The 24,902-nt window shown below is 40.8% G+C and overlaps 1 protein-coding gene across 1 annotated transcript in view; it reads left to right on the plus strand.

Moving 5' to 3' along the window:
- The window catches only part of LOC103118072 (phospholipid-transporting ATPase IG), a 63,005-nt gene that overhangs the window by 24,399 nt on the left and 13,704 nt on the right, over positions 1–24,902 (plus strand). Inside the window, exons 13-17 of the mRNA XM_060183185.1 lie at positions 2,968–3,142; positions 8,856–8,958; positions 10,302–10,447; positions 13,946–14,005; positions 21,261–21,388. Coding sequence (XP_060039168.1) covers positions 2,968–3,142; positions 8,856–8,958; positions 10,302–10,447; positions 13,946–14,005; positions 21,261–21,388 — 612 coding nt within the window. The remainder of the gene's footprint in view (positions 1–2,967; positions 3,143–8,855; positions 8,959–10,301; positions 10,448–13,945; positions 14,006–21,260; positions 21,389–24,902) is intronic.

Genomic DNA, 24,902 nt, shown 5'->3' on the forward strand with positions numbered 1-24,902 from the left:
TATGAATCCATTGCTCCTGGAGGCTATTTTTGCCTTTTGTTGCCCTTATTGTTTATCATTGTTTTTGCTATTATTATTGCTGTTGTTGGATGGGACAGAGAGCAATGGAGACGGGGGGGGGGAGACAGAGATGGGGAGAGAAAAATAGACACCTACAGACTTGCTTCACCACCTGTGAAGCAACCCTCCCTGCAGGTGGGGAGCCGGCGCCTCGAACCGATCCTTGCACTTTGAGCGCCACGTGGGCTTAAACCGCTGCGCTACTGCTCAGCCCCTGTTACCATTTTTTATGGCCTTCTTACAGTTAGTTGATGCTTACAAAAATTGCTTGATGGATTAGTGAGCCAGTGTTTTGCACATTAAGTCAGCCCTGAGTAGGGGAATGAAGAAAGTGCACTTGAGAATCCTTTAAATTGGTGAATTAAAAAGGTCGTAAACTTACGAAGCAAAATATGGATAAGTACAGAGTATGATGGTACAGCAGAATACACCCAGAAAATACAGAACAAATGAATAATAAGACTGTTTGGTCCATAGAGGAGCAAGCAGTGTAGACATGCAAACTCTCTCCCCGTCTTTCTGTTTCTATCTGAAAAAGTCAGTTCAGGGTGGTAAAACCCCAGTGAAGAAAGGGAGGGTGAGAGGCCTATCCCCAGGGATTTTAACAAGACCCCTTTAAACATTAAACTTTTAGAAGTATAAAATTAGATAACTGAGGGGGCTGGGTGGTAGTGCACTGGGTTAAGCGTGCATGGCATGAAGTGCAAAGACTAGCACAAGGATCCCGGTTCCAACCCCCCCCCCCCGCTCCCCATCTGCAGGGGGGTTGCTTCACAAGTGGTAAAGCAGGTCTGCAGGTGTCTATCTTTTTCTCCTTCTCTCTGTCTTCCCCTTCTCTCTCTGTTTCTGTTTGTCCTGTCCAACAACAACAGCACTAACAACAATAATAACAATGACAGCAATAACAACAACAAAATTTAAAAAATGGCTGCCAGAAGCAGTGGATTCGTAGTGCAGGCACCCAGCCCCAGCGATAACCCTGGAGGAAAAAAAAAATAGGTAAATGAATCGTAATTATATATCCTGCTGCACCTACTCCTTCCACTGCAAGGCTTCTGAAATAGCACCCCAGACTCCCTGAGTAAAAATTAAATAATTGATGGAGTCGGGCGGTAGTGCAGTGGGTTAAGCGCAGGTGGCACAAAGCGCAAGGACCGGCATAAGGATCCTGGTTCAAGCCCCCAGCGCCCCACCTGCAGGGGAGTCACTTCACAAGCGGTGAAGCAGGTCTGCAGGTGTCTATCTTTCTCTCCTCCTCTCTGTCTTCCCCTCCTCTCTCCATTTCTCTCTGTCCTGTCCAACAGCGATGACATCAATAACAATAATAACTACAATACAGGGGCAACAGAAGGGAATAAATAAATATTTAAGAAAATAATTGTTTTTTTTTCCTACTTGCAAAAAAAAAAAAAAACTAAGATACCAACTGTAGCGCTTCCCAGTTGTGCTCTCTTCCCTGCTTCATATACTTTTCTTAAATACTTAGCACTTGTTTCATCTTTCCTGGAACCTAATCCCTCTTGCTCCCGGTTATTCTGGAAAACCACCCTTAGCACTTTGAGAAGATTCCCTATTTGTAACTAAGTCCTGCCCCAAATACTCTGGCTTAATTTGTGTGGAAACAGATTTCAATGATTTTAATGGAAAGGCCACAAAGTAGTATGAAATGATAAATGAGACCACAAAGTAGTATGAAATGGTAACCTATTTAAGGAGCATATTGGGTTGTCAGAAAAGTCATGATGCATTTTCTCATAGAAAAACAAAGAAAAGGGAGTCGGGCTGTAGCGCAGCGGGTTAAACGCAGGTGGCGCAAAGCACAAGGACCGGCATAAGGATCCCGGTTCGAACCCCGGCTCCCCACCTGCAGGGGAGTCGCTTCACAGGCGGTGAAGCAGATCTGCAGGTGTCTATCTTTCTCTCCTCCTCTCTGTCTTCCCCTCCCTCTCTCCTATCCAACAACGACAACAACAATAATAACTACAACAATAAAACAACAAGGGCAACAAAAGGGAATAAATAAATAAAATAAATATTTAAAAAAAGGAAGTGTAAAAGAAAAACAAAGAAAATACATCATGACTTTTCCGACACCCCAGTATATCAGTAGATCGGCATTGTAAGGTATTCTTTAACCTAGACCATTTTTTATGTACTCCATCATTATTTGAGAATCCAGATCAATGAAACAAAAATATTAAGGAAAGTTGTTTTTTTAATTTTTATTTATAAAATGGAAATATTAACAAGACTATAGGATAAGATGATTTTTTTCCTCTGATGTGTATACCCTCAAGCTATTTTATCTTTTCTCTGTGTTGTTAAGGAGTTTCAGGTGACTGATGAATTGTCTTCAGACCAGAGTTTGACCGAGTGGTTTATACTTTCCAAAATCCACATCGAATTTCTTACACAGAGACCAGCTACTATATCTTTACTATTTTTTTTACACCTTTTAGAACTTATTGTCACCAGCATGAACAATTTGAGCTGTAGAGACATGAAGTCTCTATCGTGTTATTATTAAAGATTCTTGCTTAGATTTAGGATTCAGAGTGATGATAACCCTTCTCTGGCTTCTAGTACCCGCACCCTCCTCTTTGTAGCTTTAAAAAAAACAACTGGGTCCAGGTGGTGATGCACCTGGTTGAGCACATATATTACAGTGCACAAGGACCCAGGTTCAAGCCCCCGCTCCCCACCTGCTGTGAGGATGCTTTGCTTGAGGTGAAACAGGGCTGCTGGTGTCTCTCTGTCTCTCTATCTCCTTCCCTCTCAATTTCTGTTTTTATCCAATAAATTAAAAAAATAAAGATAAGTAAATAAAAGAGTACTCAGATTCCTAAATAGAAACGTGTCACAGATTCAAATGCAGCACTGATTTTCTTTCTTTCTTTCTTTTCCCAGAGCATGGACAGAACATCAGGAATATGGACTAATCATTGATGGTTCCACACTGTCGCTCATATTAAATTCTAGTCAAGATTCTGGGTCTCACAATTACAAAAGCATTTTCCTTCAGATTTGTATGAAGTGCACCGCAGTGCTCTGCTGTCGAATGGCACCATTACAGAAAGCTCAGGTAACTCCATGTTAGTTAAGCCCATCCTGGGTACTTTTATATACACATGTACAGATGTTCACTTTCATTTGCTGGTTTTGCAAAAAAAAAAAAAAAAAAAAAAAGCCATCTTCGGCCTTATTCTGTCTTCCCCTGGCTGATGTTTCTTTGTGGTCAGAAGGAGTCGTCGTCCCACCTACTTGAATGAAACCCATCCTTCATCTTGTTTTCCTCACCAGGTGTCTAATTCATTCCCTTACCTTCCAAGCTTCACTAATGGTTGCTTGGTGCCTGCTGCCTCCACCCCACTGTTCCTCGCACACCCACCCCACTAATTCCGAACCCCAGGTGTTCTTTTTTTTTTTTTTTACTCATCAGACTCTGTTGGATTGCCATGGAGAAACCAGTCATCTCCTTGTCAAATCTTTCCTTCTCTTTTCCATTCTTCTCCTCATTCCTCAACTATAATGAACACTGTCAATTATATCCTCCTTAAAGCTCTCCTTCCTCAATTTCTATGATGATCTATGTTCCTAGGGCCTTTCTATTTTGCTTTTATTCTCGATCTTTCCCCTAATTATCTAGTTTTCTCTAAGGCTAAGTCCTCCCTCTGCTTTTTACTTACAACCTATCTCTCTGGATAATTGCATCCACTGCTATGACTCTCATTGCTCTACCTCTTGCCTGGACTTGATGTTAAGTCTAATATTTCTGGCTGCCTACGAAATAACTCCATGTGTATTCACCTGTGCCACATTCAATTCTAGTGTCCAAGACCGAGCTTAGAATTTTCTGTCACCCCTAGGTCACTTTGGTTTGTCCTTTGTCTTCATTATTTCCATTCACTGTGCCATTTTTCCTTTATTTCTTAAATCCCCAAACTATCTTTTGACCCTGCTTTCCTCCCTCACTCCATATATAGTCTCCATGTTCCGTTGACCAGGCCTTTTCTCATAGCTCCCATTTGGGTGCCATCATTTTAACCCTTTTATCTCTAGTTTCCTACAAGCTCTTAGGACTTTACACTCAGGCTGCTCAATTTAATCTTACTAGTCTCCTTGCCTTAAAAAAATTATTTTTTTCATCAAAGTTCCACCAAGCTTTTTTAAGAGAATAGAACAAACACTACAATCATTTATATGGAACATGAAAACACCTAGAATTGCCAAAACCATCTTAAGGAAAAGAAACAGAAATGGAGGCATCACACGCCCAGACCTCAAACTATATTATAAAGCCATTATCATCAAAACAGCATGGTACTGGAACAAAAATAGGCACACAGACCAGTGGAACAGAATTGAAAGCCCAGAAATAAATCCCCACACCTACGGACATCTAACCTTTGATAAGGGGGCCCAAAGGATTAGATGGAAGAAGGAGGCTCTCTTCAATAAATGGTGCTGGGAAAACTGGGTTGTAACATGCAGAAGAATGAAAAAAATATTTTTTAAAATAAGTAAGTAAATAAAATCCTCCCCCCGTAACCTCCCAAGTGACTCTTTCAAAAAATAATTGCTCCTACCACATATTCTTGTTCAAACACTGAGTAGTTCCTACGCCCTTTGAATGAAAGGCAGAGGACTCAGTAGGGCGCTGTCGTGTAGCTCAACATACTTTACCCTCCTCCCACTCCATAGCCAGCATTCCACTGCTATTGGCAGTGCCTCTTTTGTGTCCCTTCTAGTTGCCATGCTCAGACCACCTCCCAAAGGTTTTCTTATTTAATTTCCTCCCCTGGAATTTTCTCTGCATTTTTTTGTGGCTGAACAGAACCTTTCTGCAGTAAAACCTACCTCAGGGGTCAGTCCCAAATATCAACTTCTGTTTCTCTAGGCCACATAGATCTGCTTCACTAGGTGTGAGGAACTTAGTGTATTGGCATCCCCCGTTTGCACTTCTGTCTATAATCTGGCTTATTCCTTTCTATGTGTTGATCTTGCTTCTTCAGATTCTTCCGCTACGTGGCTCTGCACACAAGTATAGCTGTATCTGCACACGAGTATAGCTGTATCTGACTTCTTTATGCCCCTCCCACCCCCACCACACACAGCCACACTGCCTGTCCTAATTTAGGACATTGTCTCTGCCTACCTCCTCCTCTTCACTCTGCAGTCAGGTGCTCTTCTCTTTCTTCCTTCAACCTTCAACGCCTTGGTTAGCTCCTGCCAGGAAAGCTAGCAGTATGTCCCCTTAAGCAGAGGCAAATTCTCTCCCCTTTACCCCTATATTCATTGTCTGTTCATTGGTCAAAGATTCACCTTGGTTCTGACTCTCCACAGCCTGAGTAAAATCTGAATTCCTTACCCCTTTCAACTTATTCCACCCAAATGTGGAGCCCCCTATGACTCAGCCTTGTATTTTTGTCACTCTAGTCACTTTTTCTAAGATAGTATTACTCATCTGTCCTGTCCATAGAGATAAGAGCTAAGTCATGTCTCAAGTCCAGAGCATGAGGAATCTGTTACTTCCCCAGCTGCTTACTGAGCACTTGTTGGGCATGTCATTATTACCCCCAACTCGGCCTTTTCCAGAGCCCACCTGTCATCTTCCTTGTCTTTGCATACAATTCTGAGCTCACTGTACTTTCAGGTCTCTACATTCCAGACGTTGAAACCTCTGTTTATATCCCCCACGTTTTTTCCTTCCTTGTGGCTTCAGTCACTGAATTCTTGGATTTTTGAATGAATTATCTTTTCTGTTTATTGGCATTTCTTTCCAAGCCTAGACCTTTAACAACTTAAGAAGTTATATCTGTAGCTGGCTACTTAACTTCTGTCTTTACTTACAGCCTTGTTTTTCCCTCCAGTTCCTCATGTACTGTGGTGCTGCTAATGTCATGTTCTAGTCTAGCCAGAAATATATCTGTTTCCATGCCCCCGTATGAAACTCATTGATCTGTTCAAGCCAGATCTGTTTTCTGTGCATGTTCTATTCTTAACTAGCTGTGTGCTTTTTGTCTTGAATACTCCTCCAACCCTCTGCCCCAATTCGTACAAATCTAATAAATTATTTAGACACAGTTACTCTCTCTTTGGTAAAATTGTTCCTGATCACTTTGGAATATAGTGCCTTCTTCTGCATTACATTACAATATGTAATCCCCTATCTGATATTCTTATATTCATACCTGATCCATAGTACTCCCTAGTTTGCTTCTTAAAGTATGTAACCAAACTGTCTATATTATTTTGGATAGATGTACTTTGCATATGCAGGATGTTATAGTTGATCAATAACTAGTTTTGTTTGTTTGTTTGTTTGTTTTGATCCTAGGGTTATCACTGGGGCTCAGTGCCAGCACTATAAATCCACTGCTTCTGGTGGCTTTTTTTTTTTCATTTTATTTGATAGGACAGAGAAAACATGAGAGAGGACAGGGAGATAGAAAGGGAGAGAGAAAGATAAGACACCTGCAGACCTGCTTCACCACTTGTGAAGCTTCCCCCCTGCAGGTGGGGAGCAGGGGGCTTGAACCTGGGTCCTTGTGCAAGTCCTTGTACTTAGTACTGTATGCACTTAACCAAGTGCACCACCACCCAGCCCCTGATCAAAAACTAGTTTTTGGTAAATTCACTTCTTTTAATGAAGCTATCCAAAAATTGAAGAGAAATTCTTTTTTTTTTTTTTTTTGGTTTTTTTTTTATGCTACTTGGTATTTTTATTTATTTATTTATCCCCTTTTGTTGCCGTTGTTTTTTATTGTTGTAGTTATTGTTGTTATTGATGTCGTTGGATAGGATAGAGAGAAATGGAGAGAGGAGGGGAAGACAGAGAGGGAGAAAAAGATAGACACCTACAGACCTGCATCACCACTTGTGAAGCGACTCCCCTGCAGGTGGGGAGCTGGGGGCTCAAACTGGCATGCTTAATCCAGGCCCTTGCACTTTGTGCCACATGCGCTTAACCCACTGCGCTACCGCCCGACTCCCTGAAGAGAAATTCTTAATCCAGGTGACCTGGGTTCAGTTAAAAACTCCATTTTTATATAAATCTTTCATGGGTTTATAGTCTACCCATATATCCTTTTAACTTTCCATAAAAATGTGCTTTAACCTTTTAAATCTATATTTTCATGTAGTAGCTGTCACCATTGATCATTTTATTGCCTTCTCTAGACTGTCTGCAGTATTTCTTCCTTGAGATGCGACTCTTTATTCCACACAGTATAACAGGTGGATTAGTTTAGTCAGTTCTTCTTCTAGCGTTTGCCCTTCTTCCGTAGCCAGTCAACAGCGTCAGGTAGAGCCTGATGTAAAGTTTCGAGACCTCCTTTGAATCTGGAGAGGTGGCAGTCGTTGACTATGTGGGTCATAGTCTGTCTGGAGCCCCAGGGGCAGTTCGGGTCGTCTCTGGCTCCCCAGCGATGGAACATAGCAGCACACCAGCCATGGCCTGTTCGATAGCGATTGAGGAGGGCCCAATCATAACGTGCTAGGTCAAAGCCAGGTTGACGCTTGCAGGGGTCTGTGATGAGGTGTTTGTTCTTTACCTCAGCTGACTGCCAACTCTGTTTCCAAGAGTCTGGAACAGAGAAGTTCAGTGTAGGCGTAGGGGACCAGATTGGGTGATGAGACGTCAAGCATTGGACAGGGTGGGTGAAGATATCCGCGTATATTGGCAGGTCCGGTCGAGTGTAGACATGGGAAATGAACTTAGATGATGCTGCATCCCGACGAATATCTGGCGGGGCGATGTTGCTAAGAATTGGCAGCCATGGAACCGGGGTGGAACGGATGGTTCCAGAAATTATCCTCATGGAGGAATATAATTTGGAATCGACCAAGTTTAGTCAGTATTGTAGCCCATCAAAAGCAAATTTAGTGCTGGTTCTATAATTTTGTCATTGACTCTTTCAGTTAAATTGTTCCTGACAGTCTAATAAAGTTGTTTTTTTTTTTTAAGTAACTGTGTTAAGGGGCAGGAATTGGAAGCAGGGGTAAGCTGGCATTTCATGATATCATCTTTTTGTGTTAGGTGGAATTGATGGGGGGTTTTTTTGTATGTTTTTTAATAAAACAAAAATCTAATTGAATTTTGTTGAGAGATAAGATGGGGGGACTTCCCCTCAAATTATTTTTAATCTCTTCACTTATGTTGGGAATGAATTTTGTGTTAACTGATGAAAGAAACTATGGAGAGATGCTTTTTTCTTTTTCAGAGCAATATTTAGTTTCTCAATTTTTAGACATTTTTAAAGTTGTTAGATTCCGGGAAGAATTGACACCTCAAACAGTCATCCTCTATAACACAGGAGAGGCGTGTAGCTGGTTAGCCAATCCATTTCCTACAAGGAACTCCACGAGGGAGATGATGGTTCCTTTTATCTTTTTAAAATTTTTTTATTATTATATTTATTTTATTTATTTATTATTGGCTAGAGACAGAGAGACATTGAGAATGGAGGGGGAGATAGAGAGGAAGAGAGACAGAGAGACACCTGCAGCCCTGTTTCACCACTTGTGAAGCTTTTCCCCTGCAGGTGGGGGTCGGGGGCTTGAACCTGGGATCAACACCTATTCTGCAAAGACACATGAAAAGAGATATATTACTTCTAATACTGAACAGCTGTGTTCTGCTTCTGACGATTTGAGGCTGTTGATTGCACAGAGTGCCTCTGCTTGCAGAGCCTCCATTCACAAGTGTGTGCAAGGTATGACCCTCCCCCCCAAATTCCACGTAATCTCTTACCTGCCTTGTCCTTTTCTACACCTCATTTGTGTTTGATATTTAGATCGTCAGAATGGTGAAGAACTTGAAAGGCAGCCCAATTACTCTGTCAATTGGTGACGGTGCCAATGATGTCAGTATGATCTTGGAATCGCATGTCGGAATTGGTAAGGGTTATCTGATGAGATGGCATCCATGGTGCTTTTAGGTTCTAGAGTGTTTTGCCGCCCAATTTGAACTTGGGGTGGGAGGCAATCAATACCTATTGAATGACAGATCCTGTCTGCTCACAGAGCATGTCCATCCAGAAGTCCAGCCTCAATACAAAGAAGATATTCTTCTGTTAGCCAAATAAAGTGAATTTCTCAAACTGACCAGTGGTGCAGTTAATCACTAGGTCTCACTTTAGCAGCATCATGAAATTTGATAGATTTTTTTTTTAACCTCCCCTGGTTGGATTCTTAACTGCTTGGGAGTAATAAATGATAATTGGTTGACTATTTTTCCACGTGCCTACATTTATGGGTGTTTTGGACTATAGTATTGAATTTATATGTTGACATCCAGCATCAGATTTTCTACAACCTATACCTTTTTTTTTTCTTTAGCAGAGCACTAATCAGCTCTGGTTTATGATGGTGCCAGGGATTAAACCTGGGACTTTGGAGCCTCAGGCATAAAAGTCTCTTTGTATAACCATTATGCTATCTACCCTCTGCCCTCATTTGTTTATCGTAAACCTAACCCCCCAGCACCTTTTTTGTCAAAGTGGCGATTTTTGGTTCTAGATAATTTTTTTTTCTGTGACTTGTAAAATAATGATTATTTGATTTTTTTAATTGGATTTTCTTTTTAATGTTTATTTAGATAGGACAGAAGGGGGGAGAAAGAGAGCAAGACCTGTAGTACTACTTCTCCGCTCATGAAGCTGTCTCCCTGCAGGTGGGGACTGGGGCCTTGAACCTGGGTCCTTGCGCATGGTGATGTAAGTGATCACCAAGTTACACTATGGCCTGGCCCAATTCTATTTGTTTTATATTGTCTCATAAACAAATAATTTGTCAACTAATCTTAGTTTTACTTTTTACTGTTCTCAGTGTTACTTGCTAAAAAAAGTACTTTTTTATTAGAAAAATAAAGCTGTGGCAGGATTGGGGCCAGGTGGTGGTGCACCTGGTTAAGTGTACACGTTACAGTGTGCAAGGACACGGGTTCAAGCTCCTGGTCCCCACCTACAGGGGGAAAGCTTTCACAAGTGGTGAAACAGGGCTATAGGTATCTCTCTGTCTATCTCCCTCTTCCCTCTCAATTTCTGGCTCTAGCTAATAAATAAAAATAATTAAAAAACAAAGTTCAGTTCCCAGAACTGCCCCCCCCCCGACACACACATACAAACTAACCCAAATCTGTACAGCTGTATTGTAAAATATAAGCCAGTTGAAAACAACAAACCAAGGAATTCCGTATTCTATTATTCTCACCCTATGGAAATGATCTTTTTTTGTTGTAGGTATTAAAGGCAAAGAAGGTCGCCAAGCAGCCAGGAATAGTGATTATTCTGTTCCAAAGTTTAAACATTTAAAGAAACTGTTATTGGCTCATGGGCATCTCTATTATGTAAGAATAGCACACCTTGTGCAGTATTTCTTCTACAAGGTATGTAGTAAAATATTTGTAATTCAACTAATGGCTGTTTTTTTTTTTTTTTTCCCCTTTCTGGTTTCTTATTCTGTTTTATGACTGAATTTTGTGGTCAGCAAAGTAGAGGTGACTAATGAGTCAGAAACCACAAATTCACATTTTAAACACAGGATTTTAGGTGTAACTTTAAAGACAACTTCCTTAAAATGCAGTTGTAATACAGTAAAAGGTAGACATTTAAAGTAGATAAATTCCTTTGGACAAATGTACATATGCAACCATATACCACCACCATAGTCAAAGCTACAATATTTTCATCACACTAAAAAGTCCCTTGGTGCTCTTTCCCCCAGTCTTCACCACCAGTGCACTAAGCAAGAACTAAGCTGATTTCTGTTCTGGACAATTCATGAGTACGTGTGCGTGTGTGTTTGTGTACACATAGTCTACGCAACATAAACGTCAGATTTGCTAATTCCATAATGTCACACAGTGGAGTCATGTTTCTTACTGTCTTACCTATTTCAGTTAGCAGAAAGCTTTTGTTTTTCACAGATATATTTGAGCATCACGCTGACACGTGTGACTCTGGGCGTCAAGCTTAAGACCCCATACTAGGTGGTCCTCTGCCTTTATCTACTGTGCCTGCCCCTGCCCTCTGCCAGGCTGCGGCTTAGTTGGGGTCTTTTTGTTTGTTTTGCTTTTTGTCTAGCTTCATTCATAGTGCATTCATCATTTTTCTGTAGTTGGTTCACATCCCCCCCCCCCCCGAATATATTCTAAACTTCTCTTGTCAGTAGCAGAAATATCTTAGCAAATACAATTATACAGATAAAGCCAGTAGAAGCAGTTGCATGAACTGAAGAGTGACGGGCCAGGGCTGTTGACTTACCCTCGCTGTCCTGCCCTAGAGGTTCCTTAGAGAACAATTTGCAACCCATGAATATTATTTGCCTGCTCATATTGTGCACAGTGAACCCATCTTATATGGAGTAACCAGTTTGTGCACATCATTTTTTTATAGCCTAAAATATTTTTTATTTCTTTATTGGGGATTAATGGTTTACAGTCGACAGTAGAATACAATAGTTTCTACATGTGTAACATTTCCCAGTTTATGCACACCACCTTAAATCAACATGGATCAGAACTTGCTGCCCCCCCCATATTCTGTTCTGTAGAACTTTTCATTTATTTTCTTTTCATTTTGAAGTAATTTCAGACTTTAAAAAGTCATGAGATTAGTAACATAAATCTCGTGAACTGTTTTACCCAGCTTTGCCAGCTACTGACACCTTGCTGAAACCAAGCAAGTCACCAAGGTCAGTGAAACTGATGTTAGCTGTCACTTTATTAATAACATTAACTAGCCTCCCGTACTATTCATCTGAGAAAGCCAGATGCTGTTAGGTCACCTTTTGCTGGAACAGAAAGGCCCTTTAGTCCAGTTCCCATCTCAGTGGAGACGGGATTTCTGCCCAAACCTTGTTCCTTTGCTGTACACAAGGAGAAGGACAGACCCCCAGACTAGGAGGTGGCTTCCAGGGGGCAAACAGGATGGAAACTTGAAGCCCTTAGGTCTTCTAGCCTCCTGGCTCATGGTAGATTGTCCATGCATTTCCTCCAAAAACACTTCGAAGCAGGTCTGAATCGTTGTTGTCTGCCCTGAAAACAAAAAGCAAAGAGAAACGGGGTGATGGCAATGTGAATTTCTAAGTTACGATCGGTTATGTTTTATTTGCACATTCATGTTTGTATTATTATTATTATTCAAAAAGTAGTCTATTTTCATTTATCATTTATAGAGACAGAAATCAAGAGGGAATAGGGAGGGAAAGAGAGAGAAAGAGAGAGAGAGAAAAAGACCTGTAGCACTGCTCCACTGTTTATGAAGCTTCCCCCCTGCAAGTGAGGACTGGGGGCTTGAACCTGGGTCCTTGTACATGGTAAGAGGTGTACTCTGTCAAGTGTACCACTTCTGGGCCCCCTCCACCCATTCATTTTTTTAATACTATGTTTTTCCTTGCAGAACAGTTTCTGTGAACAGAGTGCTGAGGATTATTATGTTTACTTTATCCACTTTACCACTCCCCGGTCACCCTGTCCTTCTAGAACCATGTCAAGTAGCCTTGTCTCTTTGGGGCTATAATTCCATAAATCAGTCTGCATGCAATATTGGAGCATTGTCAGTAGTGGGACTCATAACTCTTTAGTTTTCTGTTTTGTTCTCATATTGACATTAGGCTAATAGATTTCTTTGTCTTTTTTGCCTTCATAAACTGGTCTTCTCTCCAGTGGTAAAAAGCCTTTGTTTGTTACTTGCTCAGTCCTAAAATGCCACTTATAATAGCATGATAATTTATAGTCCTATGAAGTGGCTTGCTAATTTATACTCCTGTGAAGTCTTCTTGGGTTCTTCCTCTTAAATCCTGACTGTTTTTTATTATTCAGTTTTTGAGTGTGGAATATTGGCTTAGCTCACCTTAAGATGGGGTTCTCTTAGGATTTTAGTGAGTTAATATGCTAAGTGAACAGAGAATTGTGCAAATGAATTCGCAGATATCTCCTTTCCTTATTGAAAAAAATTCCTTTTTCCTTTAAAACATATCATGTATTTTTTTTTTTTAATGTGATGCCAGGGATCCAATCCAGAACCGAATGCATGTACTCTTCCCTGAGCTACCTCCCCGGGTGAAATTTTTATTATATATTTTATTAAAGGCCATACCAGAGCCCAGCTATATGCCTCTGTCTGTGTCACTCATAGGGCAAAGAGTCATGATACTTGAATTTCATATGATGTATTTCACTGGAGAAAAATCTGCTCATCTGCTTCTGTTTGTGTTTTCTATGAGCAACCTCAGTCCTACTCTATAGTTCCTGTGTGTGCATGTATGCGCAAATCCAGGCTTGTAGGTTTGCTAAGACCCTGTCAGTCAGTATCAATGCCAATTTTCAACTGTTTACTCAGTAACTTCACTCTCCATTGTCTAAGGATTATTCTGACTTCTAAGACACCCTGCAGTCTGATTCCCTCCTATCTTACCTATTTAAAATACACACCACCCTCCCTGTCTTGGGGGGTCCTGCTATCAACAAATCCTATTCATTTTAGTTTTGGTTTTGTTTTTATTGGTGACTTAATAACGATTAACAAGATTGTAAGACAACAGGGGTACAGTTCCATACAATTCCCACCACTAGAGTTCTGTATCCCATCCCCTCCACTGGAAGTTTCCCTATTCTTTATCCCTCTGGAAATATGGACCAAAGTTCTTAAGACATAGTTCATATTTTGACTTCTTTATTCAAGCAAGAAATGTTAGTAGGGAAATTTTGTTATTATTCATTTGTCTCTGACGTAGTTCCTTTGCAATTCTGGAGTTGATTTATTGCTTTCTGACATTAGAAGGACTGACAGCTGATAATAGACTATTTGGAGTACAGTTTCCTTTAGTTTTTAAGGGCAGTCAAGTGAAACAATAACCCTTTTTCTCCATCTTTTTTTTCTAGAACCTTTGTTTCATTTTGCCACAGTTTTTGTACCAGTTCTTCTGTGGATTCTCACAGCAGGTTTGTTTCCCTACTGATGTATTACAGCGTAGTTCCTATTTGCTTTAACAAATGCCTTATTGTAAGCATTAGACTGTGAAAATTGACAAGGTATGTCTAAAGTAAAGGATCTTTTTTACAGTTCTTCTTCTTAGTCTGGTTTTTGGCAGGAGCAAGTGTTCATGTCATTGCTTTAATTATGTTCCTTTTGAAATCAAATGTTATGGATCTCCCAGTGATTTATAATGTATAAAAAATTTTAGTACAGCTTCACAGTAGTTACTTTTATTGTTACTTTCTTTTTAAAATTACTCATGCTATCCTGTTAAAGTGGAGGTAATCTTGGAAAAAATGTTTTTACTTGTTCTTATTTATTAATAGACAAAATGTTCAACAATATTAAAGTGTTAATATTTCATCAAATCAAATTCATACCTTTACAATTTCTTGGGTTCTTTTTAAAAGAAATTGTTGGCCACTGGATACCTTTACAATTTCTTGGGTTCTTTTTAAAAGAAATTGTTGGCCACTGGATGTAACCTTGGATTACTTGTAGAACTTTTAATGACCTCTATTATTTTCTGGATACTTACTACATAAAGTAGGTTATATGTTAACTTGATAATGCAAGTAGTGGAATGAGCGGGCACATTTATAAGTTTATCTTAAAACTGAACATGGGTTTTTGTGTTGCTGATAATGGTAGGATGCCCAAAACCAGGAGCTGTAATTCTTAGTGACTCAGAAATTTGGTATTCTGCATAATTCACTGATATTTGCCACACTGAGCTACCGGTAATATCACTACAGGTACTAAGATAGAATTTTTAAATTTCAAGTTATGCTTCATCCTCTTGGTGTAGGAAGTTTTCTTTTTCTTTCTTTCTTTTTTTTTTCCTAATTCCTTGGCAATATTTTTAAACTAGTGTATTCTTCTCAATGGGAAGTGATTGTTCTTTTTCTCTTGAGCTTGTCTCGTTGCCATTTGCTATGCCATCTCTTACATCAGTGCCCTGTCATCAGCCCCATGGTGCCTGTTAAACAGATTGCCTTATGAATTAATCATCTACCAGCTGTAGCAACTGCCATCAGCCTTCTTGTACTCGAAGCCAATACTATTACTTATAGTTTTGCAAATTTTGATGAACCTATTTTTCTTAAACATTGAGATTACTATTAGTCAAAATGTTTCTGATTCCTCATTTCATCGCCTAAATGCAAGTATTACAAAGATGTTTTGCATTTTCTTAAATAATTTTTAGTAAAGTGCTAAGGGAAGTTGGCATAATCAGGTAAAGCAATGTTTTTATTTTGAATGGTGTTTGTTTTGTTATCCTCTTAGAGCATGTTTGTCAAGCTCACACTGTATAAAGAAATAAAGGGAGGACCGGGTGGTGGTGCACATGTTACAATGCGCAAGGACCTGGGTTCGAGTCCCTGGTTCCCCACCTGCAGGAGGAAAGCTTCATGAGTGGTAAAGCAGTGGTGCACGTGTCTCTCTGTAGCTCTCTCCCCTTTTCCTGTCAATTTCTGACTGTCTCTATCCGATAAGTAAATAAAGATAATAAAAAAATTAAATTAAGGGCTGGATGTTGAGCGGTAGTGCACTGGGTTAAGCGCATAAAGTACAAAGCTCAAGGACCAGTGCAAGGATCCGAGCTCAAGCCCCCACCTCCCCACCTGTAAGGGGGTCACTTCGCAAGTGGTGAAGCAGGTCTGCAGGTGTCTGTCTACCTTTCTCTCCCCTTCTCTGTCTTCCACTTCCTCTTTCAATTTCTTTCTGTCCTATCCAACAACAACAAATGGAAAAAAGCTGAGCACCAGGAGAAGTGAATTCTAATTCTTGGTGCAGTCACCGAGCCCCTGCAGTAACCCTGGAGACAAAAAAAAAAAGGAAGGAAGGAAGGATTTATTAGCTTTAAAGCCAACTTCTCAGACCCTGGTGCCGAGGTATACTTGGTTATCATAGGAGTTGATACTTGATTTCTTCAATTGCTTGATTGGTGAGTGCATTCATTTAACTAATATCTGTTATATGCCTGTATGTGCCGGGCATTAAGTGCAGGAGGACATAGCAGTGACCATGGGTAAAACAGTAGCCACTCCATTATATTATGTCAGATAGTTATAAAAGTTCTAAAGGGAAAATGTAGAGAATAATAGAGGGTTGGGCAGTGACACATCCTGTTGAGCACAGATATTATCATGTGCAAAGACCCAGGATCAAGCCCCTGCTCCCCACCTGCAGGAGGGGTGCTTCATGAGTGGTGAAGCAGGTCTGAAGGTATTTCTCTGTTTCTCTCCCTCTCTTTCTTCCCCTCTCATTTTCTCTCTGTCCTATCAAGTATAATATAAAGGGGGAAGGTTGGGGAGAGATAATTAGCCTCTGGGAGTGGGGATTTCATAGTGCCAGCATGGAGCCCCAACCATAACCCTGGTGGCAATTTTAAAAAGAGAGAGAAAAATAAATGAAGATGGGGTCTGAGTGGTGGCACACTTAAGGGCATATGTGCAGAAGGACCCACCCCTGATCCCCACCTGCAGGAGGTAAACTTCATGAATGGTGAAACAGTGCTGTAAGTGTCTCTCTCTCCATCTCTATCTTCCCCTTCCCTCCTGATGTCTGTCTGTCTCTAGCCAATAAATAAATACATTAACATAACTGAAGGAATATGGCGAGGACTCAGGAAATCGTGTAGGGGTTATGCAAAAGACTCTCTCTCTTTTTTTTTTTCCTCCAGGGTTATTGCTGGGCTCGGTGCCTGCACCATGAATCCACCGCTTCTGAAGGCCATTTTTCCCCCTTTTGTTGCTCTTGTTGTTATAGCCTCGTTGTGGTCATTATTACTGCCATTGGTGATATTATTCATTGTTGGATAGGACAGAGAGAAATGGAGAGAGGAGGGGGAGAGAAAGACAGACACCTGCAGACCTGCTTCACCGCCTGTGAAGCGACTCCCCTGCAGGTGAAGAGCCGGGGTTCGAACCGGGATCCTTATGCCGGTCCTTGTGCTTTGCACCACCTGCGCTTAACCCACTGCGTTACAGCCCGACTCCCCACAAAAGACTTTCATTCCTGGAAATCCACGGTCCCAGGTTCAGTCCTTGTCTGATCCCATACCTTGGTAACTAAAGAAACAATGAATAGGCTGCAACTAGAGAAGAATATCTGGAAAGTTCTCTCTGGTGAAATGACTGGCATTGGAGCAGAGATCAGAGGAGAGGAGAGAAAGAGCTGTGCAGACATCATAGGGAAAGGGTGTAGAAGTCAGAAGAAGGTCTTTATAAGACAGTGATGTGATGTGTTTGTGTTTACTTTGACTCTGTGCTAGTGCTGAATGTGGCTTTGGCTTAATAGGCACCTTAAAGTACATATCAGTAGTTGCCCCTTCGGCATAAGTTAGTGTTACGTTTCCTTTGCAACCCTAGAACTAGGAAGCATGCTGTCTCTGAAGAACATAAAATGGAACCAGGCTTCCAATTATTTAAGCAAAAAGCAACACACTTCAGCAAAGCTAAGATAGCTCTGACCATTTCCTCATACTGCTGAAATGTTAAAAGTATTGTAAAGCAATGTCAAATCAATTAAACAAACATTGTAGTGACTTTTACAAGAAAATTCCTGTATTGTCAACTAAACCTGTTTGTTTGAGGACACTGTCTCCCCTAATTATGCTTCTAAGAATTGCAATTACCTCTTTTGGAACAAAAGATTGATGTTTCTATTGGTTCAATGAAATTCAAGACTAAATTACACACCAGTCAATCTGAGCTTTTGTTTCTTAATTTACTCATTAGTGAAAATGGTTAGTTTCCTGTGAAAATATTGTTTTGTGGACCAGTAGATTAGTCTTCTCTCTTGAGAATTCAAAGGATTATAATACCTTTAGGGAGATACTTTAAAGAAATAACATTTAGGGGCCGGATGGTGACGCACCTGGTTGAGTGCACATGTTACAGTGCTCAAGGACCCAGGTTCAAGCCCCTGGTCCCCACCTGTAGGGGGAAAGCTTCACAAGTGGCGAAGCAGGGCTGCAGGTGTCTCTCTGTCTCTCTCCCTCTCTACCTCCCCATTCCTCTTAATTTCTGGCTGTCTCTGTCCAGTAAAGATCATTTTAAAAAAGGAAAAGAAATAAAGAATATAAATGAGAAAGGAGGGGAGTAGAGGGAGAGAGAGAAACAACCAAGGAGTCACACTGATTTACTTGATGCTAGGGAACAACTTGGGAACTCATGATTGAAAGTCAAATGCCTTATCCACTGGACCACCTCCTACCACACAGGGAGGTACTTTTTAATTCAGTAGAATATTTTTTTCTGAATTAGAATCTTTGTTTTGGGGTGTGTCTCACATTCTTTGTCAATTTTTACTTCATTGAGAACATAATATACTCTTGCTTTGTCTCTGCTGTAGGCCACACTTGCAGTCCCTTCTTATGGGCTCCCCCAATTCCTTGTAGTTGGACCAGTCTGTATCCCCCTCTAAAATCTGAGCTCCTTGGTAGACAGAGCTAGAATCTTCTCTGTCCCCAGTATTTTCCAAGCACTCAGGAAATATTTTTGAAGTTCCCCGATGAATTACTTAATGGTTTATTCAAGTTGTTGCCGACCCTTAAGTCAGCTCCCATTTTATGATGGCAATTGTATCTTTAGTAGCTACTGTTTGAAAATGTGAAATGGTGCTGATTTGTGTCACTTGCACAGCATTGTGTTCATCCAAAAAGTATCTGTAGAAACTACATATCATCATGGGATAGTATTCATTCAGGACATAGATGATCCTTGGTTAACAATGTCTAGCATTGCCTAGAAAAAGAACAAACTCAATATTACTTTCATCAAGATAAAAGATTCATAGATCTCCTTAATTTGTTTTAGCAAAGGAAGATTTACAAGATCAATCCTTTGCAAATATGGTATAGCTACCATAGCCTTCTTTATCCCCAGTTCTCTTGTAGAAGGTAAGTTTTGTCAAAATTCTAGCTGAAGACTGCTAAGAATATACTTGTAGTTGATGAAATCAGCCTAGTGCTCATTCATCGAGGAAGTCCAACATGAAGATTCTCAGAGAAGCAGGTGCTAGAAAGATTTTATTAGAGGATTTGGTCTTGAGTTAGGAATTTCAGAGAAGAGTTTGAAGGAGGTGGGACCTTGCTCTAGAGTGGCTACCATCAGTAAGAGGCGACAGTTTCAACATATTTTTTAGAGACAGAGAAGACAGAGAAAAAGAGTGAAAAGAGACAAAAGCACCAAAATTTTGGTTGGGCTCAAACCTGGGTCATGCACATGAAAAGCAGCACACTATCCAAGAGAGCTATTTTGCAGACCCAGAAGTGATAGTTTAAGACTGGACATCTCCATAAATCTTGCCCAAGAAGAGTCAAGACAAGGAAGCTACCTCTGTCACTGATTAAGAAGCAACAGTCACCATTTTCACCAGGATGGACTCATATTTTTCCGACTTAGCCAAATTTCACCCTCTGTATTATGGTGTAACTTACATCTTAATGGAGTAATTATTTTTTCCATGCTGCATCATGGTCACAGAGTAGTCCTGTTTGATGTTGCTTTTGTGTGACGCTTGTGTGCCTTAGGATTGCACCAGTGCTGAAGTGTGAGTGCCAGGCCAACTCTTGGATGCCATGGGCTACTTTGCTCTTTCTCAAGCTGCAGCTGTCACTGAAATGAATAGAAATTCTTGCCCTTATTGAACTGAAAGGAGCAGGAGAGAGTAGGTATGAGGTCAGACAGGTAGGAGGAGCCAGGATTGCGTGGGGCTTTATAGCTATCCCACTGTGGGCACTTTGTCTTTGTACCTTTCAAAGACAAATTAATCCGTTGGAGAGGTTGAACAAAGCAGTGACTTGATTTACTACTTTTTTGTTAGCACTCTATCTTGGATTGTTGTGTTGGGAGTAGGCTAGGGCAAGGGGAAAAAGCAAGGAGACTAGCTAGATTTGCTAGGTAGTAACAGAAGAGATGCTAGGATCTGAATCTGAATATATCTGAAGGTAGTGCCAGTAAACACTTCTATTTAGTGTGGCATGGGGTGTGAAAAAGAGGATTAGTTAAAGATTTTGGTTCTGCTTGATGAGAAAGAGTTGCCTCTCCTCTGCCAAGATAGGGAAGACTTCAAGACTAGGTCTAGGTTGACTGCAGGTCAGATCACAAGTTTTGACTTTGGATTTATGAAGTTTGTAATGCAGTAGACATCCAAAAGGGGGCAATGCCATGTTGTCAGTTGGGTCTGTGGATCTGAAGTCAGGAACAGTTCTGAGCTAGAGCTAAGTGTTTGGGAAATTTCAGTGATTGGGTAGTATTAAACCCACAGGACTATAAGTGTATAGATAACGTTGCAAATAGCAAACTGCAACAGTATTTCTTGAGCCACCTATGTGGGAACAGACACTGAGCTAGGGAACATAGGAGAAAACAGATAGAAGGGGTATGTTTCTGAGTTCATTCTTAGATATTTTGAGTTACCTATGAGACAGCCAACAGAGAGGTGGAAGTTTGGGTCTGGAACCTGAAGACATGAAGACTAGAAGGAGTAAGGAAATTATGCCCGTGTGCATATATTGAGTTTTGTTTTGTTACTAGTAAGCATATGGCCATACTCAGTATCATAAGTATAGCCTGGAAAAGGTGATAATGATATATAAAACCACGTGAAATATTAAAACCCCCTCAAGAAAAAAAAAAGACAGACTAGCTACTACTTATATTTAGTTTCTCCAGCAGGTTCCTGGCTTATACGTAATTGATCTTTTTTTCATTGGAAAACCTTTTGAAAAGTCATTAGTTTTATATCTGTTAGATATATAGCTTGTCACATGTAAGCTTTTTGAATAAGACCATTTTTAAAGGGAGAGTATATTAAAATGGTAGATCATGCTATTTCAATTTCTTTTTATAAGCACAATGCCTTTTTAATAACGTTTATGCTCTGATAATTTATAATTCCTTTCTATAACTTTATTAAAAAATCTCTGTATAATTTACTTTACAGATATTTTTACACCTAAAACAAAATTCATGCTTTATCACTTCTTTTTTTAAAAATTATAATCTGATCACAAAAAGACTTTATAAAACTTCATTTACTAGCTCAATAAAGTGGTGGGTTTTTTTGTTGTTGTTTTTGTTTGTTTGGTTTGGTTGTTTTTTTTTTTTTTTTTTTGGTTTTTTTCCTGCTTGTGATTTTGCCAGACGTACACTCTCTCACAAATACAGATGATCAGCGCATTTCTTTCTCCTCTGCTCTCATGTATTCCAGCCACTCTATGATGCCGCTTACCTTACTATGTACAACATCTGCTTCACGTCCTTGCCCATCCTGGCCTACAGTCTCCTGGAGCAGCACATCAACATCGATACTCTGACCTCAGACCCCCGCCTGTATATGTAAGTTAAACTTAAAGGATAAGCCTCCCTCATGCAGTCTGGGAAATGGCACAGAGCATAAAGCGGTAGACCCTCAAGCATGAGGTCCTAAGCTCATGTCCTGGCATCACAGGTGCTAGAGTGATACTGTGGTGTTTTCTCTTTCTCATTACTTTTTTTCGTTCTTTTGTTTGATAGGACAGGGAGAAATTGAGAGGGGAGGAGAGAGAGGGAGGGAGAGAGAGGTCGCCTTGCAGCGCTCCATCATTCTTGAAGCTTCCCTCCCTGCAGGTGGGGACTGGGACCTTGAACCTGAGTCCTTGCACATTGTACCATGGAGTGTACCATCTCCTGGTACACATACCCCTCCCTCTCTCTCATTAATTAATCAATGTCTGTCCAAAAGGACTTCCTGGGATTTTTCACAGTTTCAGGTTGACATGAGAAGGGCACAGAACCATCTGTTTTGACTAAATGGTTCTGTGCTGAATCATCTTGTACTGAAATCAAGCCATTAACCAGAAAAAAAAAGGCTTATTTCCTTGGTGTGAGTCCTGTACTTGAATGTCTGAACCCTTTAGTTCACAGTCACTTGTGCCCCACACTTGAACCTACATTGTTGAGTTTTGGAGTCTTGGAGAAAGACAAGCTATTCTATTAATAACCACCAGAAAAGGTTTTTTTTTTTTAAAATGCTCTTTAGTAGTTTATAATATTGATCCCTCCCTTAATGGACTGAACTGATGATGTCATGTTACCATTCTTCTTATAAAGTGCCCCTGCACACAGCCTGCCCCCTTTGCTAACCTTCTTCTGAACTGTTCTGTTAAAGAAAATAATGGGCTCATCGAACCATTATATTAAGTTTGTGCCATTTAGAAGTGGATGCTTTTCTCTGTGAATGGAGACTTGGCACGAGCCCATTGACTTAACCTATGATGTAGCTGGGGGTTTTTAAGTCAATCTTACAGCTAAAGATGAAGATATTAGTTCAGAAAGTGGGTGGCTGTGCACGTGGTAGAGTGTATATGTCACCGTGCATGAGGATGCTGGGTCAAGTCCCAGGTCCCTGCCTGCAGGAGGGAAGCTTCATGAGTACTGGAGCAGTACTGCAGGTGTCTTTGCTCTCTCACACTCTGTCAAGAAAGAAAGAAAAGAAAAATAGCTGCTTGGAGCAGTGAAGTCCTGCAGCCATCAAACCCCAGCTATATAGCCTTAGTGTCATAAAAAAAAAAAAAAAGATGTTAGTGTACAGCAGATTAGAAGCATTGCTAAATAGTTACTAGTAAGGACTGGGATAGCTTAACTTTGCATGAAAGAAAAGTACATAAATACAAGAAATTGCTTTGGTCAATCTGCCTCATAGCTTTGGGGCCAGAGAGGTGTCTCACAGGTAGACCACATACCTTGAATGTGTAGGGTTCTGGGTTCAATCTCAGCACCACTTGAGAATTACAAGGAGAATTCCAGGAATGGTGGGGTGGTGCTGTGTACTTGCTCTCAGTCTCTCCTCCCCACCCTCCCATTCGTTCACAAAGCAAAAAACAGATTTATCTTAAGAATCATCTTTGTAAAGATAATTTGTTCTGGAAAATTTCAAACTTGGAATGAAGTAGATACTATGAATATAAGGAGCTCAAACTCAGGTTCATGTGCAGGTCTCTGCGCTTAGTACTGTATGCACTTAACCGGGCGCACCACTACTCGGCCCCAAGGTGTATTTATTTATTGATAAACCAGCATATGCAGTGTGAGGGATTGAACTTGTGCCCCTGCCACCCACGCACTGCGCCGCACACTCTCCCCCCCACACACACACACACACAAGTCTTGCTCTCTAGACCTTTAAAAGACAAAAAAAACCTAGTCCTCCTGCTGCTGCCCGTCATGCAGAGCTGCTCGGACTGGAACTGCTCACCCGCTCTCTCCAGACTGACACTGTCTCCAGGTTCTCCTTCACGTTAGCTGCCATACTGGGAGTTTCCAACAGCCTCGCCATTGGTCTGAGTGCGGCTAGGAAGGCTCGCCTGTAAGCTACTATTTCTTACCCTTCTTCCATCTTCCTAGAGAGTGTCTGACTAGAGAGGGCCAATTCTGCCTCAGCAAATTCCCTAAAGCCTCATTGGCTGGCATTGGCTGGGTACTCCCCTCAAGGATCTTTTAAAGAGATCTTCCTTGCAGTTCCCAGTTGCCTTGTGAACATGACATGCTGGCTTTGGAGAGAGGTGTTTTTTGTTTGTTTTGTTTTGTTTTGTTTTGTTTTTTCTGAGAAACTGCTACCTCCCTTCTGCAGTTTTTTTTAAGTAATAAATAGGACATTCCTTGCAGCCTCTGAATTTCCGATTCCTGCATATAGCTGGAAATCCTGCTAGGTAGAGGTTACATAATTGCTGTTGTCAGGAAATCCTGGAGTACTCAATACCAACTGAGTAAGAATTGGATGCAGCTATCAAGAACAATGAACCCACCTTCTCTGACCCATCTTGGACAGAGCTAGAAGGAATTATGTTAAGTGAGCTAAGTCAGAAAGATAAAGATGAGTATGGGATGATCCCACTCATCAACAGAAGTTGACTAAGAAGACCTGAAAGGGAAACTAAAAGCAGGACCTGACCAAATTGTAAGTAGGGCACCAAAGTAAAAGCCCTGTGGTGAGGGGTAGACATGCAGTTTCCTGGGCCAGTGGGGAGTGGGAGTGTGTGGGAGGGATGGGTCACAGTCTTTTGGTGGTGGGAATGGTGTTTATGTACACTCCTAGCAAGATGTAGACATATAAATCACTAGTTAATTAATACGAGAGGGGGAAAATCAATTGTATGTCTCGAAGTTTTTCAAAACACAAACTGAATCTTTTCAATATATAGGATGTGTATTTGATATGCGGACTCTCTCAAAAGCCTAGACCAATTAGATCAGAAGCATCCCATAGCACAGATATATACAAGATACTGGGTACTGTACAGCAAACCCTAACAAAAGGACTTTTCAAAGTTAACCCAATTACCAAATAATGTGATGATAACATTAACTATCGATTGTCTTTTTTAAACCCTAAGACAGCAGGAACGTCACATCTCCACTATAGAGCCCCTACTTCCCCCAGTCCTGGAACCCTTGGATAGGGCCCACTTTCCCATATGCCTCTCCCAATCCATATCAAATAATGTTGCATCCGCCGATCACAACCTAACCAACGCAACGATTGCCACCTCAACATGCTTCACTTCAGACTGTGTCCAGAGACTTCACGTGTGGAATGACAACCCTTCAGCTTCATTACTCGGGTGAGACCTTTTCTTTCATAGTATACTCTAATTCCATCCCTGGTGGCTCACTTTCTAACAAAGTCCCAAAACCTAGATATACACCAGTTTCTGTGAGAGAGAGCATATGTTCACACGTATCCATAAACTACTGCAAAATACATACCTGAAAGCAGAAGTACACTAGAGTTTGCAGTGAGTACCTCCCTAACACTTCTTCTCCACTATTCCAAGCTTTGGGTCCATGATTGCTCAACAATTTGTTTGGCTTC

Source organism: Erinaceus europaeus, chromosome X, assembly GCF_950295315.1.
Source record: "Erinaceus europaeus chromosome X, mEriEur2.1, whole genome shotgun sequence".
NCBI lineage: Eukaryota > Metazoa > Chordata > Mammalia > Eulipotyphla > Erinaceidae > Erinaceus > Erinaceus europaeus.